The sequence below is a fragment of the Tripterygium wilfordii genome, chromosome 14 (assembly GCF_013401445.1).
Source record: "Tripterygium wilfordii isolate XIE 37 chromosome 14, ASM1340144v1, whole genome shotgun sequence".
NCBI lineage: Eukaryota > Viridiplantae > Streptophyta > Magnoliopsida > Celastrales > Celastraceae > Tripterygium > Tripterygium wilfordii.
In genome coordinates, this window is record NC_052245.1 from 10,943,713 (window position 1) to 10,964,797 (window position 21,085).

At 40.8% G+C, this 21,085-nt stretch overlaps 1 protein-coding gene and 1 long non-coding RNA gene across 2 annotated transcripts; one reads left to right on the plus strand and one right to left on the minus strand.

Moving 5' to 3' along the window:
- The first annotated feature begins 15,357 nt into the window (after positions 1 to 15,357).
- LOC120014880 (1-aminocyclopropane-1-carboxylate oxidase homolog 1-like) lies at positions 15,358 to 20,775 on the plus strand. The gene is made up of 3 exons (XM_038866987.1): positions 15,358 to 16,179; positions 16,260 to 16,581; positions 19,473 to 20,775. Exons 1-3 carry the CDS (start codon positions 15,641 to 15,643, stop codon positions 19,728 to 19,730), a joined length of 1,119 nt encoding a protein of 372 aa, XP_038722915.1. The 5' UTR covers positions 15,358 to 15,640; the 3' UTR covers positions 19,731 to 20,775.
- Positions 18,448 to 19,383, minus strand: LOC120014885. The gene is made up of 3 exons (XR_005471648.1): positions 19,104 to 19,383; positions 18,907 to 19,004; positions 18,448 to 18,823 (listed from the first exon to the last, which is right to left on the minus strand). It is a non-coding gene; the product is annotated as an uncharacterized LOC120014885 (long non-coding RNA).
- Positions 20,776 to 21,085: the final 310 nt, after the last annotated feature.

Consider the following 21,085-nt stretch of genomic DNA (forward strand, 5'->3'; position numbering starts at 1 on the left):
AAGCCAGCATTGGTTGAAGTCCCTTTAGAAAGTTGACAAACACGACAATTTGAGACAAATCTGCTCACTTCACGCCTCAAGGATGGCCAATAATAGGAATTGGACACAAGCTGGAGTGTCTTATCACGACCCATATGACCTTCCTCATGCATCTCCCGTATGATCTTTGCTCGAAGGCTAGACTTAGGCACACAAAGTTGCAACCCCCGAAATAAGAAGCCTTGGAGCACCGAATAATCAATTGAATTGCCGGCGGTGGCCTCCTCCCAAATTGGAGCAAAATACGCATCAGATGCGTATAAGGCAGTAAAGGACTCAAATCCCACCACTGTATTTTTCATGGTCGTGAGCAAAGAACTCTTGCGACTAAGAGCATCAGCAACTTTGTTCAAGGCGCCAGACTTGTGCTTGAGAACAAAATTAAACTGTTGTAAGAACCCAACCCAACGTGCATGTCTGTCCGAGAGCTTGTCCTGGCTGCTAAGATACTTCAGTGCCAAGTTATCAGAATAAAGAACAAACTCTTGATGCAACAGATAAGACTTCCAATGTTTAAGAGCTTGAACTACAGCATAAAACTCCACATCATAGGTAGAATAATTTAACCTGCTACCATTCAATTTTTCACTAAAGAATGCTATGGGTCGGTTTTCTTGACTTAGGACACCACCAATACCAACCTTTGACGCATCACAATGTAACTCAAAAGGCCTTGAGAAATCCGGGAGTGCTAGAACAGGTGTGGTGGTGAGCTTTTCTTTAATTGTTTCAAAAGCGGCAGTTGCTGCAGCATTCCAATTGAATTTTCCAGCCCGCATACAGTCAGTTATTGGTGCCATAAGGGTACTAAAGTGGGGAATAAACCGACGGTAAAAGGACGCGAGCCCGTGGAAACTCCTCACCTCCGACAAGTTTTGCGGTATGTTCCAACTGCGTATTGTCTCCACTTTCTCTTCATCAACAGCAATACCATCACCGGAAACTATATAACCCAAAAAAAGGACACTACTCTTCATGAAAGCACATTTTTTAATCGTTGCACATAAACTAGCATGTCGTAGGGCAGTAAGTACTTCTCGAAGATGTTGTAAATGTGCATCGGAGGTAACACTATATATAAGAATATCATCAAAATAAACAACAACAAACCTCCCAATAAAAAGCCGTAACAACTGATTCATAAACCTCATAAATGTGCTTGGTGCGTTGGAGAGGCCGAAAGGCATGACGAGCCACTCATATAGCCCCTCTCGCGTTTTAAATGCAGTTTTCCACTCATCCCCCGGCCTTACTCGAATTTGATGATAACCCGACTTTAAATCCAACTTGGAAAAGATCGAAGCCCCACTGAGTTGGTCTAGCAAATCATCCAACCTTGGAATAGGGAACCTATAACGCACTGTGAATTTATTTATCGCTCTGCTGTCTACACACATCCTCCAGGTACCATCTTTTTTTGGGGTAAGTAAAGCTGGTACTGCACATGGACTCAAACTTTCCCGAATGAACCCCTTTGCTAACAATTCCTCTACCTGCCTCCGTAATTCTTCATGTTCTTTCGGACTCATGCGATAGTGCGGACGATTTGGTAAAGTAGAACCCGGGATTAAATCAATGTGATGTTGTATATCTCGTAACGGTGGTAAGCCTTAAGGTAGATCGGCTGGAAACACATCTTGGAATTCTCTCAAGATCGGCTGAACCGGTGTTGGTGCTGTACCCTCATCCATCGTGGCTTCTTTACCCACAAGGACGAAGACGACCCCACTTTGCTCAAGTTCCTCTATAAACTCAGGTCTGGTTAGCATATTTGAAGATTCTCCCACTATGGCCTTCGTATCACTCTCCTTTCTGGGCACCAAAACAATTTTTGTTTTGTCAAAAACAAAACTATAAGTATTCTTTCTTCCATCATGCACTACCCCTCGATCGAATTGCCATGGTCGGCCCAACAACACATGGCACGCGTCCATGGCTACTACATCACACCATAATTTTTCTTTGTAACGCGGTCCAATGGATAAAGGAACTAAACAACGTTTTGTTACCTTCACATCAGTCCCTTTTTTAAGCCAGGACAGTTTATAAGGACTAGGATGTTGTTCAGTCTGCAGGGCTAACTTGTTTATTGCTTCCTCAGAAACGACGTTCTCACAACTGCCCGAGTCGATCACTAACCGACACACTTTTCCACCTACTGTGCATGTGGACTGAAAAATATTGTTCCGAAGCCAATCCTCTCCTTCCGATCCTCTTGGAGCAAGATATGAGCGACGCAACACCAACAAGGGGCCAACATCCCCTTCCACATACTCCTCATGCGCACAAGCATCAAAGTTGGGATCACCAGAGTCATCAAAAGTAGGCTCGTCTTCACTTGGTTCATTATCCACGAACAACCCCTTCCCATACTTGCCATCTTTTCTGCATTCAGCCATGCGATGCCCTAATTCTCCACATTTAAAGCACCTCCCAGCCGACCCACTGCCTTGTGGTCGACTGACTTGACCACTTATGAGTGGTTTGGCCACCTCTGGCAGCGGAGCACCAGACCCGGCTCTCTGGGACTGAGGCCCGACAGTTCCAGTCTGTCTATTCACAACTCTTCCCCGCCCCAATGATGACTCCCAGACCGATATTCCAGGTTTCTTTTGTTTTTCGCAAACTCTAGCACGTTGATGAGCCTCTGACACCGTGAAAGGGTCAAAAAGGTTAACCACACTACGATACTCCTCCCGCAATCCTTTGATGTACCGAGCCGTAAGTTGCTCATCATCCTCGGTCAAATCATTCCGGGCTACCAACCAATGAAATTCAGTAGTATAATCATCCACTGATTTCACTCCTTGCTCCACTCCCTGGAGTTGTTGAAATAATAGTTTACGGTAATTATGCGGCAGGAAGGCTGCGCGCATGTGCTTCTTTAACTTCTCCCATGAATTCAATTTTGACTTGCCCTGCCTAAACCGAGTCAGTTTATGTTGTTGCCACCAAGCTGCTGCCCGACCCCGGAACCTTGTGGCTACAAGTGAAACTCTCTTAGTTTCAGGTACATCCTTGAAATCCAGAACCTCGTCGACAGCCGTCACCCAATCAATGAACTCTTCAGGCTGACCGCTCCCTTGAAATTCAGGAATTTCGATACGCAAACCGGCCTCCCACCGCCTTGGATCCGGATACCTGACATGCCCCCTGTCCCCGGCAACAACATCACCAAAGGGGTTAACTGGTTCATCGTCAGACACAACCTCATCTGCCACATGCAGATTCGGTGGCGGATTATGTTGGGGTCGTAACATCGCAGCGAACTGCTGTGTTACCAACTCCAGCTGTCTTGCCATTCGCTCCTCCATCCTGCGTTCCATCTGTTCGAAACGTTGATCGAGCGTAGTATCGTCCCGTACATACACCTCCTCCAAAGTAGCTTGCCGTCCGCCACCCTGTCTCTTTGGCGGCATGAGTGGAACGTGCTGGCTTCGATACCAACTGATGCGGACGTGGTAAGCAAAAGAGAAAGAACAAAGCTAGGACAGTTACTACGGGGCAATTCACCAAGAACTGGCCGTGCAGCAATAGAGAGAAAATTCTCTGTTTGTGTTTTATTCAATCAATAGCTACCTCCCATAATATGCATAACATAATATAAATACTCAAAAGAAATTAACCCTACGTCAACTACTAGTACCAAAAAGGAAACACAATACTATTAAGACTCCTAAATAGCTAAAATAAAGAAATAAAGGAAACTAAATCTTGAGGTATCAATCAAGCCTTCTTGTATCAATCAAGTCTTCTTGTTACGATCCCATGCCAAATAGAAGTGCTCAGCAGCTGCAACTGCATCAACTGTCAAGGTGAGCATATATCATATATGGGTTCTTGTATGCAGAGATGATAAAACTTTGTCCGGTCTAGATGATCCAATTTGTCCAATCCGGATTAAACAAAGTTTGGATATAAGTTATATGTCTGAAATTTGAATCCAAACACAGAAATCTTGTCTGGTTTACTTGTCCGGACCCTCACTTGAATTATGTTATTGTCTAATTTAAACTAATCCGAGTTTCATCAATTAAATACGTGCGAAATTCAACACGGATTAGGATCCGGACATGTAATATTTAATAAACACGAGCTATGGTCCGACCTGAAACTCACTCGGAACTAATTTTTTCCACCCCTACTTGTAAGTACATATTGTAACCATAACTAAATCTCCTTTGAGTTTTGGCTTATAAGAATATGTTTCCAGTGCTAGTGATGGCCATAAAATTTTATAATGAGATCGGTTATTGTCAAATATATGTTAATGAGAACCGATCAAAAAAATTATAAATACCGATCAAATCGATAATAATAGACTGATTTGTCGGTTAAATTTATGTCAAAAAATGGATCATCATCACCCCCTAGATATTACTCCTTTGATGCCACAGTTTTTTTGTTGAGTCTTTCCAATTGGGATGTCAAATTTTTTTGAGGGACGAAATAGATACTTTTAATAGTTGACGCATGCAATTGGGAAAAAAAGTTATAAGAAAAAGAATGAAACCACATATATATTTGAGGAAGGAAAAGATGCGTTTTGCCCTTTGTAGTTGGTCTGTTGTCCTAGGATAAGATAAAATTAGAAATTCATGCTTGAGATTCTGAGAGAAAGTGAAAGAGAATTTTATTTCATTTGACTTAGCCTGAAACGTTAAACACAAGCTATGTTAAATACAACCTAGGCTCAACTGTATTATCTCTATACATGACCTTAACTCTTATCACGATTGATCCATTAGTTGATGAAGAGTCATGGTAAACACAAACTTTGTTTGAAGATAAACCACAACTAAACCTTGGATGAACCTCATTATTTTGTTGAACAACCTGTGAGACTTTTTGTACATCGGTTGAATCATTTCTTATCTTGATCAAGTCTCACTTGAACCACCATGATTATCCAATACCTTCTAGTTGACCAGGTGAGGATATAGCCTTATCTCTCCACAACAATTTCATGCACCACCTTATCTCTCCATAACAACTCCTTATTTCCCCTTTGATCCTCACGTGACTGAATAGTATCATGATCAACAGCTGCAGTCTTTTGATTGCTTTTATCCTCCCGCAAACTATGCCGAGGGACAAGGCAAAGTTTGGGTTGGAAGAAATGCAAAGATGCTTTAGACATGGGTTTGGTAAAAATGTCAGCAATCTGATCAGTGGTAGAAACATATTGAGTAACCAAGTGGCCAAGTGCAACTCGTTCGCGAACAAAATGGTAATCCAACTAGATGTGATTGGTTCGTGCATGAAAGACAGGATTAATAGTCATGTATAGAGCACTCATATTGTCACAGAATAGGACCGGAGGGTTGTGAATAGGAACTCGTAGATCCTTCAAGATAAAAGTAAGCCATGTGAGTTCGGCAGTAGTGTGTGCCATCGCTCGGTATTCTGCCTCAGTGCTGGAGTGGGCAACTGTGTTTTGTTTTTTTGCACACCATGAAATAAGATTGCGCCCAAGGAACGTACAATATCCTGTCATGGATCGTCGTGTGGTAGGAAACCCTGCCCAATCTGCATCAGAAAAAGCACATAGATCAAGTGTAGTGTTGGAAGTAAAATGTAATCCATGATGTATGGTGCCTTTGATGTAACGAAGAATGCGTTTGGCAATTTTGAGATGTGTGACTGTTGGTGCATGCATGAACTGTGAAATATAATTAACACTATAAGAAATATCAGGTCGCGTAAGTGTTAGATATTGGAGAGCACCAACAATACTGCGATATGAAGTAGGATCGGGAAGGGTAATGGAATTAAGAGGTCCTTTTGTGCGTGACTCAATGGGGGTACTCATAGGTTGACAATCACTCATGCAAGTTTTTTCTAAGATAGTGAGGGCATAGTGTGTCTGAGAGAGATGTAACCCGTCTCCAGTGGATGTGACTTCAATCCCGAGAAAGTGATGAAGTGGTCCAAGATCCTTCATCGCAAATTCGTTACTAAGAATGGTGATGAAGTTATCAACAAGTTGAGAATTGGATCCTGTAAGGAGCATGTCATCAACATAAAGAAGTAATATCAGAGAGTCAATATCCGTATGAAACACAAATAAAGACGGGTCTGCCAAGCTACAAGTGAACCCAAATTTTAATAAAAAAGTACTGAATCTATCAAACCATGCCCGTGGTGCTTGTTTGAGTCCATAGAAGGCTCTTTGGAGTTTGCAGACATGAGTGGGGTAGCGTGGATCATGCATGCCCGAAGGTTGTTCCATGTAAATATCTTCTGTGATATAACCATGTAGGAATGCATTTTTAACATCCAATTGACGGATCTCCCATTGTCGAACAAGTGCAACGGTGATGACCATGCGTATGGTGCCGGGTTTGATGACAGGGGAGAAAGTTTCAGTGTAGTCTATCCCGTTAACTTGATGAAACCCTTTGGCAACCAGACGAGCTTTGAGTCTGTCTAATGTGCCATCGGCTTTGAGCTTCGCCTTATAGACCCATTTAGAGCCTATCACATGCATGTTTGTTGTGCGCGGAACCAAGTTCCAGGTCTGATTTGCATGGAGAGCTTTCAGCTCGTCAGACATAGCTTGCTTCCATCCAGAATGTAATAGAGCAGAGTGGACTGTTTTTGGTTCTCTGGGAATATTTGGACAAGCAACAAGTAGAGCATACTTGGGGTTCGGCTTAATAATACCATCTTTACCACGAGTAGTCATAGGATGACTGTTTTGAGGTTCAGGTACGATTGAGGTGTTTACTGTCGAGACTTCATCCTGTATCGAATTCAAGTCAGAGTTAGATTTTTCAATGAAAAGTGAGTTGAATGAAGTAGCTGAAGTAGATATGGTAGAAGGGAAAGAAGACTTATCCTCTTGATGGAGTGTCAGAGACTCAGAGTTGAGAGGAAAGGTGCTGGAACCGTGAGATGTTGGCTGAGTCTGACTTTCGGTTGGCATAGCTGGAAAGATGGGAGATGATAGTGCATGTGGTACATCCTCAATATTAATGGGAACAATTTGTTGGTTGAAAGAAGCACCTGATAGTAGTGGGTCATTTATTGGTGATGGGCTTGGTGATGCGGATGATGGGGTACTATCGACAAGTATGTGTGAGGTCTCAGGTTCACATGGGAGTTGGTTTGGGATGAAATGAATGGGTGACGGAGAGGTAGCTAGAAGAGGACTAGTCAAAGTGGAAGCGGCAATAGGATCAGCAAGCCATTGATCAAAGATAGTTTGAATTCTGGTGGAGCATGGAGCTGGTTCATCAAAACGCTTTTGTTTGTAGGGAAAAGTGACTTCATCGAAGACTACATGCCGGGAGATCAACATTTTTCCACTTGGAGGGTGATAGCATTTGTAGCCTTTATGTTGAGGACGGTAACCTACAAACACACAGAGAACACTTTTAGGATCGAATTTATTTGTTCGTTTATCCCATGTATATGGAAAACATTTGGAGCCAAATACCCTAAGAGTAGAGTAATCAAATTGTGTACCATGTAACTTAAAAAATGGAGTATCAAAATTTATACCAGAAGATGGAAGTCGATTGATCAAAAATACAGCCGTACCAAAAGCTTCGACCCAAAATTTTAATGGTAAGCCACTATGAAAGAGCATTGTCATACCGAGTTCCCTGATTATTCGATGTCTGCGCTCAACCATTCCTGCTTGTTCAGGTGTATAAGGACATGATAGATGATGTACAATACCTTGTGATTTGAAGTGTGATTGCAGCTTGTTGTTAATAAACTCTCCTCCTCCATCAGAATGAAAGATTTTAATTTTTTTATTAAACTGACGGGCTACATATTTTTCAAAGGCAAGATATGAGTCAACAAAGTCATTTTTGGCTTTAAGAGGAATAAACCATGTATATCTCGAATAATCATCAACTAGACAAGCATAGTAACGTAAATTACCCAAAGATAATACCGGAGCTGGACCCCATAAATCACAAAAAATTTTGTCAAACATAGCAATACTTGAATGTTCAGATGGACTAAAAGGTAACTTGCTAAGCTTCCCTAGTTGACAACTATCACAAAAAAATTGTGACTTATTCTTGCCTAAGACATTAATGAATCCCTCTTTCTTGAGAAAATTTAGAGTACCCATTTGGGAGTGACCCAATCTGTGATGCCAAACTTCTGCAGTTCCTGATTTAAAACGATTTGAAAAATGTGCTTCTGGTGGATTAGGCAACACATACAAATCACCCTTGCGCATTCTTGTGATCACCTGTTGACCTGTTTCTCGTTCCTTTACACAAAAACCAACATTAGAAAACTCAACATTCAATGGATACTGACTAGTCAATTGGCTGACAGAAAGTAAATTTTTTTTCAAATCGGGCACATGCAATACTTGGGGTAACCTGAGTGCAACTTTTGTTCCATTAATACTTGTTTCACCGATTCCATTAATAGGCAGCGGAGAACCATCTCCTATTAAAACAGAATCAAACCCATTACATTGTTGTAAATTGTTAAGCAATTTAAGGTTACCTGTCATGTGATTAGAAGCTCCGGTGTCAGTGACCCATTCAGTTTCGGCAACTGAGTTATCCAAAGTGAGAGCAGCAAGGGCATGTGGAAGTTCATCCGTTTGATTTTGTTTGGCCAGTTGGTTCCACCAGCAAATCTTAGAGATATGTCCTGCTTTTTTGCAACGAGTACAAACTTCATTTTTGTACATCTCTCTTTCAACTGGTGACATGCGCCGACAATCAGGTGGTGGTGGTGGTGTTTTGCGGATCTTTTGTGATTCATAACCAGTTGTTTGTGAGTTATATTGAGAAAAATTGGGCTGCCCTCCTTGTGCATGAAACCCACGACCCGTACTGGAGAAATTATTGGTATTGTTTCTTCCTCCATATGTACCACCATAGGAACTTTGATTGCCCTGTTGTCGCTGTCCAACAAAAGCAAACGAAGTAGCTGATGCATTTAAAGATTCAAGAGGACTTACACTGTTTTCTGGGACTAGCAGATTCCATTGATCGTGGCATTGGAGTTGTGAGACCAGTTCATGATAGGTTGGTCGAGGTGGCCGCATCATGGTAGTGATGAATTGTTTGTAGCTTGGTCCAAGGCTTGAGAGAAGATAGAAGACCTTGTCACTGTCTGGGACAGGTTTTCCAATTGCTGCTAAACTATCACACACCGATTTGAAGGTTTGAAGGTGCTCTGAAGTTGTGACATTGTCACTTTTGCGTAGGAAAGATAGTTGATGTCGTAGTGAGAATTCTCTCTCTTGAGAGTCTTGTGCATAAGCATTCTTGAGAGAACTCCACACAGAACATGTGGTTTCTAGCCCGATTACCAGTCCAAGGGCCTCTTTTGTAAGTGTTGCAATAAGCCATCCTCGAAGTGTTCGATCTGCCTTCTTCCAAGTGATGTATGCTGGGTTTGGTTCAGTGCTTGTCACAGGTGTTGTGTCTTTCCCATCTTCGCTGGCTGTATTTTTGGTGACTTTTATGGTTGCTGGTGGTCCATCTGATGTGAGGTGCTCTACCAGATCTTGACTTTCAGCCAATGCTAATGCATGTTCCCTCCATGCTGGATAGTTGGAGGAGTCCAGGTGCTGAGTAATAAAATTACTAATATTGAGGTTATGAGACGCCATTTTGTTGGCTTTTGGGACTTGTGTTTAAGGTATTTGTGCTTGTGATTTTGAGAGATGAGAAATTGGACGGCTGGGAAGAAGAAATTTAGAGAAGAACGTGTTGTTTTGTGTGAGAAAAAAAAAATTGAGCTTGTGTTTAACTACTCCTCTGATACCAAGATAAAATTAGAAATTCATGCTTGAGATTCTGAGAGAAAGTGAAAGAGAATTTTATTTCATTTGACTTAGCCTGAAACGTTAAACACAAGCTATGTTAAATACAACCTAGGCTCAACTGTATTATCTCTATACATGACCTTAACTCTTATCACGATTGATCCATTAGTTGATGAAGAGTCATGGTAAACACAAACTTTGTTTGAAGATAAACCACAACTAAACCTTGGATGAACCTCATTATTTTGTTGAACAACCTGTGAGACTTTTTGTACATCGGTTGAATCATTTCTTATCTTGATCAAGTCTCACTTGAACCACCATGATTATCCAATACCTTCTAGTTGACCAGGTGAGGATATAGCCTTATCTCTCCACAACAATTTCATGCACCACCTTATCTCTCCATAACAACTCCTTATTTCCCCTTTGATCCTCACGTGACTGAATAGTATCATGATCAACAGCTGCAGTCTTTTGATTGCTTTTATCCTCCCGCAAACTATGCCGAGGGACAAGGCAAAGTTTGGGTTGGAAGAAATGCAAAGATGCTTTAGACATGGGTTTGGTAAAAATGTCAGCAATCTGATCAGTGGTAGAAACATATTGAGTAACCAAGTGGCCAAGTGCAACTCGTTCGCGAACAAAATGGTAATCCAACTAGATGTGATTGGTTCGTGCATGAAAGACAGGATTAATAGTCATGTATAGAGCACTCATATTGTCACAGAATAGGACCGGAGGGTTGTGAATAGGAACTCGTAGATCCTTCAAGATAAAAGTAAGCCATGTGAGTTCGGCAGTAGTGTGTGCCATCGCTCGGTATTCTGCCTCAGTGCTGGAGTGGGCAACTGTGTTTTGTTTTTTTGCACACCATGAAATAAGATTGCGCCCAAGGAACGTACAATATCCTGTCATGGATCGTCGTGTGGTAGGAAACCCTGCCCAATCTGCATCAGAAAAAGCACATAGATCAAGTGTAGTGTTGGAAGTAAAATGTAATCCATGATGTATGGTGCCTTTGATGTAACGAAGAATGCGTTTGGCAATTTTGAGATGTGTGACTGTTGGTGCATGCATGAACTGTGAAATATAATTAACACTATAAGAAATATCAGGTCGCGTAAGTGTTAGATATTGGAGAGCACCAACAATACTGCGATATGAAGTAGGATCGGGAAGGGTAATGGAATTAAGAGGTCCTTTTGTGCGTGACTCAATGGGGGTACTCATAGGTTGACAATCACTCATGCAAGTTTTTTCTAAGATAGTGAGGGCATAGTGTGTCTGAGAGAGATGTAACCCGTCTCCAGTGGATGTGACTTCAATCCCGAGAAAGTGATGAAGTGGTCCAAGATCCTTCATCGCAAATTCGTTACTAAGAATGGTGATGAAGTTATCAACAAGTTGAGAATTGGATCCTGTAAGGAGCATGTCATCAACATAAAGAAGTAATATCAGAGAGTCAATATCCGTATGAAACACAAATAAAGACGGGTCTGCCAAGCTACAAGTGAACCCAAATTTTAATAAAAAAGTACTGAATCTATCAAACCATGCCCGTGGTGCTTGTTTGAGTCCATAGAAGGCTCTTTGGAGTTTGCAGACATGAGTGGGGTAGCGTGGATCATGCATGCCCGAAGGTTGTTCCATGTAAATATCTTCTGTGATATAACCATGTAGGAATGCATTTTTAACATCCAATTGACGGATCTCCCATTGTCGAACAAGTGCAACGGTGATGACCATGCGTATGGTGCCGGGTTTGATGACAGGGGAGAAAGTTTCAGTGTAGTCTATCCCGTTAACTTGATGAAACCCTTTGGCAACCAGACGAGCTTTGAGTCTGTCTAATGTGCCATCGGCTTTGAGCTTCGCCTTATAGACCCATTTAGAGCCTATCACATGCATGTTTGTTGTGCGCGGAACCAAGTTCCAGGTCTGATTTGCATGGAGAGCTTTCAGCTCGTCAGACATAGCTTGCTTCCATCCAGAATGTAATAGAGCAGAGTGGACTGTTTTTGGTTCTCTGGGAATATTTGGACAAGCAACAAGTAGAGCATACTTGGGGTTCGGCTTAATAATACCATCTTTACCACGAGTAGTCATAGGATGACTGTTTTGAGGTTCAGGTACGATTGAGGTGTTTACTGTCGAGACTTCATCCTGTATCGAATTCAAGTCAGAGTTAGATTTTTCAATGAAAAGTGAGTTGAATGAAGTAGCTGAAGTAGATATGGTAGAAGGGAAAGAAGACTTATCCTCTTGATGGAGTGTCAGAGACTCAGAGTTGAGAGGAAAGGTGCTGGAACCGTGAGATGTTGGCTGAGTCTGACTTTCGGTTGGCATAGCTGGAAAGATGGGAGATGATAGTGCATGTGGTACATCCTCAATATTAATGGGAACAATTTGTTGGTTGAAAGAAGCACCTGATAGTAGTGGGTCATTTATTGGTGATGGGCTTGGTGATGCGGATGATGGGGTACTATCGACAAGTATGTGTGAGGTCTCAGGTTCACATGGGAGTTGGTTTGGGATGAAATGAATGGGTGACGGAGAGGTAGCTAGAAGAGGACTAGTCAAAGTGGAAGCGGCAATAGGATCAGCAAGCCATTGATCAAAGATAGTTTGAATTCTGGTGGAGCATGGAGCTGGTTCATCAAAACGCTTTTGTTTGTAGGGAAAAGTGACTTCATCGAAGACTACATGCCGGGAGATCAACATTTTTCCACTTGGAGGGTGATAGCATTTGTAGCCTTTATGTTGAGGACGGTAACCTACAAACACACAGAGAACACTTTTAGGATCGAATTTATTTGTTCGTTTATCCCATGTATATGGAAAACATTTGGAGCCAAATACCCTAAGAGTAGAGTAATCAAATTGTGTACCATGTAACTTAAAAAATGGAGTATCAAAATTTATACCAGAAGATGGAAGTCGATTGATCAAAAATACAGCCGTACCAAAAGCTTCGACCCAAAATTTTAATGGTAAGCCACTATGAAAGAGCATTGTCATACCGAGTTCCCTGATTATTCGATGTCTGCGCTCAACCATTCCTGCTTGTTCAGGTGTATAAGGACATGATAGATGATGTACAATACCTTGTGATTTGAAGTGTGATTGCAGCTTGTTGTTAATAAACTCTCCTCCTCCATCAGAATGAAAGATTTTAATTTTTTTATTAAACTGACGGGCTACATATTTTTCAAAGGCAAGATATGAGTCAACAAAGTCATTTTTGGCTTTAAGAGGAATAAACCATGTATATCTCGAATAATCATCAACTAGACAAGCATAGTAACGTAAATTACCCAAAGATAATACCGGAGCTGGACCCCATAAATCACAAAAAATTTTGTCAAACATAGCAATACTTGAATGTTCAGATGGACTAAAAGGTAACTTGCTAAGCTTCCCTAGTTGACAACTATCACAAAAAAATTGTGACTTATTCTTGCCTAAGACATTAATGAATCCCTCTTTCTTGAGAAAATTTAGAGTACCCATTTGGGAGTGACCCAATCTGTGATGCCAAACTTCTGCAGTTCCTGATTTAAAACGATTTGAAAAATGTGCTTCTGGTGGATTAGGCAACACATACAAATCACCCTTGCGCATTCTTGTGATCACCTGTTGACCTGTTTCTCGTTCCTTTACACAAAAACCAACATTAGAAAACTCAACATTCAATGGATACTGACTAGTCAATTGGCTGACAGAAAGTAAATTTTTTTTCAAATCGGGCACATGCAATACTTGGGGTAACCTGAGTGCAACTTTTGTTCCATTAATACTTGTTTCACCGATTCCATTAATAGGCAGCGGAGAACCATCTCCTATTAAAACAGAATCAAACCCATTACATTGTTGTAAATTGTTAAGCAATTTAAGGTTACCTGTCATGTGATTAGAAGCTCCGGTGTCAGTGACCCATTCAGTTTCGGCAACTGAGTTATCCAAAGTGAGAGCAGCAAGGGCATGTGGAAGTTCATCCGTTTGATTTTGTTTGGCCAGTTGGTTCCACCAGCAAATCTTAGAGATATGTCCTGCTTTTTTGCAACGAGTACAAACTTCATTTTTGTACATCTCTCTTTCAACTGGTGACATGCGCCGACAATCAGGTGGTGGTGGTGGTGTTTTGCGGATCTTTTGTGATTCATAACCAGTTGTTTGTGAGTTATATTGAGAAAAATTGGGCTGCCCTCCTTGTGCATGAAACCCACGACCCGTACTGGAGAAATTATTGGTATTGTTTCTTCCTCCATATGTACCACCATAGGAACTTTGATTGCCCTGTTGTCGCTGTCCAACAAAAGCAAACGAAGTAGCTGATGCATTTAAAGATTCAAGAGGACTTACACTGTTTTCTGGGACTAGCAGATTCCATTGATCGTGGCATTGGAGTTGTGAGACCAGTTCATGATAGGTTGGTCGAGGTGGCCGCATCATGGTAGTGATGAATTGTTTGTAGCTTGGTCCAAGGCTTGAGAGAAGATAGAAGACCTTGTCACTGTCTGGGACAGGTTTTCCAATTGCTGCTAAACTATCACACACCGATTTGAAGGTTTGAAGGTGCTCTGAAGTTGTGACATTGTCACTTTTGCGTAGGAAAGATAGTTGATGTCGTAGTGAGAATTCTCTCTCTTGAGAGTCTTGTGCATAAGCATTCTTGAGAGAACTCCACACAGAACATGTGGTTTCTAGCCCGATTACCAGTCCAAGGGCCTCTTTTGTAAGTGTTGCAATAAGCCATCCTCGAAGTGTTCGATCTGCCTTCTTCCAAGTGATGTATGCTGGGTTTGGTTCAGTGCTTGTCACAGGTGTTGTGTCTTTCCCATCTTCGCTGGCTGTATTTTTGGTGACTTTTATGGTTGCTGGTGGTCCATCTGATGTGAGGTGCTCTACCAGATCTTGACTTTCAGCCAATGCTAATGCATGTTCCCTCCATGCTGGATAGTTGGAGGAGTCCAGGTGCTGAGTAATAAAATTACTAATATTGAGGTTATGAGACGCCATTTTGTTGGCTTTTGGGACTTGTGTTTAAGGTATTTGTGCTTGTGATTTTGAGAGATGAGAAATTGGACGGCTGGGAAGAAGAAATTTAGAGAAGAACGTGTTGTTTTGTGTGAGAAAAAAAAAATTGAGCTTGTGTTTAACTACTCCTCTGATACCAAGATAAAATTAGAAATTCATGCTTGAGATTCTGAGAGAAAGTGAAAGAGAATTTTATTTCATTTGACTTAGCCTGAAACGTTAAACACAAGCTATGTTAAATACAACCTAGGCTCAACTGTATTATCTCTATACATGACCTTAACTCTTATCACGATTGATCCATTAGTTGATGAAGAGTCATGGTAAACACAAACTTTGTTTGAAGATAAACCACAACTAAACCTTGGATGAACCTCATTATTTTGTTGAACAACCTGTGAGACTTTTTGTACATCGGTTGAATCATTTCTTATCTTGATCAAGTCTCACTTGAACCACCATGATTATCCAATACCTTCTAATTGACCAGGTGAGGATATAGCCTTATCTCTCCACAACAATTTCATGCACCACCTTATCTCTCCATAACAACTCCTTATTTCCCCTTTGATCCTCACGACTGAATAGTATCATGATCAACAGCTGCAGTCTTTTGATTGCTTTTAGGATAGACGACGACGACATTCAATGAAAAGTTGAGCGTGGAGCTGATGTGAACCATGAATTTCTTATCATCTCTGTCTGACTCTCTTCTTTGATATCAGTGGATCCTATGTAAGATCTCAACTGCAAGTCTAACTTCTGCACAACGCTTCGTCTCTGTCACACACAAGAAGCAAAAAAATGGTGCTTTCAAATGGTGATGGTGCCCCAGCCAAAGATGAACACTTTTATGACCGAAAACGAGAACTGCAAGTTTTTGATGACTCAAAAGCAGGGGTCAAGGGTCTAGTAGATGCAGGGATAACGGAGCTTCCTCGCATATTCAGATGCGAGCAATCCTGCCTCGATGAGGACTCGGGTAGCACTCCCCAGTTCAGTATTCCAATCATAGACCTCAAAAGCATTCATGAAGTTACGAGCTCACGAAACGAAATCATTGAAAAAATTCACCAGGCATGCAACAATTGGGGTTTCTTTCAGTTGGTCAATCATGGAATTCCTACTAGTCTTTTGGACGAGATGATCGATGGAATCCGTAGATTCCATGAGCAGGATATTGGGTTAAAGAAAGAATTCCATACCCGCGATTTCTCAAGGAAGGTTACGTTTTTGAGCAATTTTGATCTGTACCAAACAGCAGCGGCTAATTGGAGAGACACTTTTAGTTGTTTTCTTGCTCCCCATCCACCGGACCCAGAAGAATTGCCTGATGTATGCAGGTAAGTGGTACTGATAAAAATTTAAATACCAGCAATTGCTTTATGCACGGTATACGTTTGATGATTTTACTGAATCGCAGGGACGTAGTCATCGAGTACAAGGAGCATGTGACTAAACTGGGAATTACTCTGTTTGAATTACTATCTGAGGCTCTGGGACTTAATCCTAGTCATTTAAAGGATATGGATGGTGCTGAGCAACTTCTTCTTGTGGGTCACTACTATCCGGCCTGTCCTGCACCAAAATCAACCATGGGCACCACCCAACACACTGACGGTGCAGTAATCACAATACTTTTGCAGGATCAAATAGGGGGCCTTCAAATTTTTCATGAGAATCAATGGGTTGATGTTCAGCCCATGCGTGGAGCTCTGGTAGTCAACATTGGGGATCTTCTTCAGGCAAGTTTCAAATTTTAATTTCGCTCCGTTCTTTTGTTTCAGCATGTTATCAGAAGCACTTGCTTGGTCTTTTGATCTGTTGTATGTTCATTGCACTGTCTACTATGCAGCATGCCATGAACAAAAATTAACTAGGGCACGGCCAAACACAATGATGGTTCCAAATCCTTTGTTTAGCTAATCAGTTGTTATTCACCTAGTCTGGTAGTTAATATTGGTGTTCTTCTTCAAGCAAGTGACGGAATTTAGCTTCAATAGAAATCGTCAGTTGTGTGACCATCACTATCGTTCTTGTATGGTGTGAAATACATTGCGCATTATATGCTATATGTACCTAACTAGGTGGTTTTTACCATATTTCCTTTCTTTGATTAACTGTAATGATGCGTTTGGTACAAAGGTATTGGGATGTAATAGTTACAAGGGTAATTAAATTTTAAGTTTACTTGTGTTTGTTATATCAGTATAACTTTTACTCCTGTAATAAATTTTAGTAATTGAGCTTATTTTTTACACATAAAGTTTACTAGTAGGGGGACCTGGGTAATAAAAAGTAATGAGAAGTTTTACTCCAACCTATTACCCCTTTAAATAAAAAATTCTAAAAGCTCATAAGTTATATATATACACATATATATATACACATATACACCGACACATATATACACACACATATATATACACACACACATATGCACTTATATATATATATATATACACACACATGTACATACACACACAGATATACGCGCGCACACACACATATGCACTTATATATATATATAGATATATATATATATATATATATACACACACATACACACATATACATATGCACAGACACATATACACACACACACATACACACACACATATGCACTTATATATATATATATGTATGTATGTGTATATATACATATATATATATATATACATGTACATACACACACACACATATATGTATACAGACACACACACACACATGCACTTATATATATATATATATATATATATACACACATATACACACACACAAATGCACTTATAAATATATATATATATATATATATACACACACACATATACACACACGTACACATATATATATACAAAAATTGTTAACAATTGTTATATATATATATATATATGTGTGTGTGTGTGTGTGTCTGGCTGTGTGTGTATATATATGCATAATATCACTTTTTTCTAGTTTGGTTCATTACAATAATAACAAACAAGGGTAATGGTATTACACCAGCAATGTATAGTCGTAACAAACAAGAGTAATGAATACTTGGGTAAATTTTACCCTTCTTTACCAAACAAGGGTAACACTTATTCTCCATAATTGTTATTACCCTTGTAACATTTACATGGGTAACAAATTATACCTCTAAATTCTTACCCCCATACCAAACGCACCCTAAGAAGTTAGAACATGAGAAATTGCATGGCCCAAGAACAAACAGATGTTTTTTCAGAGCAAAATCCTCGTGAAATTTCGAGATAGATATTTTTCCTTGAATCAAATTAACATTGGTGAATTGATTTGTACTTTCACAATTGAAAGAACTTTGTTCCTTGCAATCAGTGTGTTTTCACAATTCGCCTCCACAAACTTACTACTGTTTACATGCATTGCCGGTAATTCCTTAATAACTAATTTCATGAATTACTTGGATGTTAACGGCGATCTTGGTTTTATTTGTTCTTTGTAGAAAGCTATTTTTAGGAATTTGTGAATTTGTCTGAAGCAACTGTTGCATATGCCTCAAGGCATTGACCTATATTTTTTTTCCCACTTTGTTTATTTTACGTTACATCTACAAGTTTTTGGCTTTGTACTCTGTCATCACCATCTTGCACAGTTGCACATTGATAGAGAAGGAGGAACACATCACTCAGTACCTAAGGCCCAATCTATCTACCAGCCCATCGCCTGGGGCAAACCATACGGCCCATGTGCTGGGGGTTGTACCTGAGGCCCAGTTTAGGCTTTTGGCTTTGTACTCTGTCATCACCATCTTGCACAGTTGCACATTGATAGATCATCACCACTTCAGTAGTACCCGCATCATCATCTCCAACAGCTGCCCTCAAACCCTTGCCCAGATCATAAATGGGAGCTTCGGTTCAATCACATCGGTCACATCTTTCGGTTCGATGCTTTGAATCCTTGCTATCGTCCTTGGTCTCCCATCGCCTGGGGCAAACCATACAGCCCGTGTGCTGGGGGTTGTACCTGAGGCCCAGTTTAGGCTTTTGGCTTTGTACTCTGTCATCACCATCAGGCAAACCATACAGCCCGTGTGCTGGGGGTTGTACCTGAGGCCCAGTTTAGGCTTTTGGCTTTGTACTCTGTCATCACCATCTTGCACAGTTGCACATTGATAGAGAAGGAGGAACACATCATAAGGCCCAACCTATCTACCAGCCCATAGCCTGGCTCAAACCATACGGCTCATGTGCTGGCAGGGGTTGTACCTGAGGCCCAGTTTAGGCTGAAAACCCTAAGGCCCAACCTATCTACCAGCCCATAGCCTGGCTCAAACCATACGGCTCATGTGCTGGCAGGGGTTGTACCTGAGGCCCAGTTTAGGCTGAAAACCCCAGGTACTAAGGAGATGTACTACCTCCCATCTATATACAGCACTTCCTCCCCTCTCCTAACCGATGTGAGACTCTATCACACATTCAACACCCATCACCTGAATATTCCCTTGGTTATCATTAATTGTTTTTTCTGTTTTCTATTTTGCTAAACCATATTTTTATAGAACTCAAATTCGTTCCTATGCTATAATCTTTTGCTTCAGGATATATGTTAGTAAACTAAAACTTTGTAATCCTGGATAAGAGATTCTCAATGCTTCTATATTGTCTTTGTGCAGCTGATCAGCAACGACAGGTTCATTAGTGCCACTCACAGAGTTCTGGCGAACAGTGTAGGTCCAAGAATTTCAGTGGCAACTTTCTTTGGGCCTCCGACTTCAATCGACAATACCCCAATAATTTATGGGCCAATCAAGGAGTTGTTATCAAAAGAAAATCCACCAATTTACAAAGAAATCGCGGTAGAAGAATTCTACAAGCTCCGCTTGTCAAAAGGGCTTGACGGAACCCCTTCTTTACAACACTTTAGAGTGTGATGTTGGCCATGAAGATGCTTTCCAAGGCTCTAAAGAGATATATGCACATCTGAAGCGAATCAATTAAGAAACAGAGACCACGTGAAGGGCAATGCTAATATGGTATCTATCTTAATTAAGTATTCTGGCAACATTATTAAAGCAAGTATTATATTCTACTCTAACTTATATGATTATTCATGTGATCTTCATAGCAATTAGAATTGTTACGCCGTGATTAAATTACGATTGGTGGCTTGTGTTGTGTGTTTATGTGCTTCCCAGTTTTTAATTATTTCTACACCATTTTATACGCAAGAGGGGAAAGGGGAAGGGGTTGACATTGGGCAGAAACTTATATGAGAAACTTAATCCAATTGGAGTGGAGTGCATAGGACACATCGCTCATGTAGCTGCTGATGTGTGAAAAAATCAATGATTGATGATTTATCTCATCAATCCAAATCGGCAGCGTCATTGAGGCAACATAAATCACACAAAAAACCTAAAACCTTCATAGGTTCACCATCGCCCCTCTCTACTGGTGTTCTCTCCTCCACCGGCATGCCTCCTGCAACCGTGTTTCACCTCCACCGGCCTGGTATGGCTTGCCGTTTCTCTAATCCACCGATGCAAGCGAAGGCTGATCCAAGTGATATGCGTTGCACTTCTACTCGTAGTTGAGTTCGAGTTGTGATTTTGTTTCTGCAGTTTTCAAATTTTATGCGAACCTAGGTATGAAGCACGTAGACTTCTAGAATCGCCACTATCAACTTTGCTCGCGACGGAAAGGGGGCTGCGCGGCATGGATGGAAGACAGAGAAATGGCTTGTTAAAGGAACAACGTACCACTTGAGCCAACTCGAATGTCAAGCTTGATCAAATTTAATTTAATTAGTTGTCCAGGAAAAGATAGGGAATGAATTCCTAGACATTTTAATTTCCTCATCTCTGAGGGTAAAAACTCAGAGGCACATCATTGAAAAAAACACCTACTTTAGAATGTAAATAGTATGAAGTGGATGAGGCTTATCTTTTATGTCATGTCCCATGTTTTGAATTTGTCTATTGACTTTTATATTTTATTTCTTTCCTTCTTTTATTTGATTTTAACCAGACAAATTCCAATGATCCACCAATCAGGCAATCATCCATGATTTCATATATGGTTGATTGCTCATGCAAATCAAGGAGTTGTGAGATTGAAGTGATGGAGACCGAGTGATTATCGAACTCGATTACTGGAATAATGGCCAAGTGTTCGGATGGGAGTCACTAAGACGCTGAGACTGAGTGGCATTGATCTAAATTTCTAGGGTTTGTGACTGAGGTCTGGGATTGAGATGGTGAAATCATGAAAGGAATGTGTCAAGGTG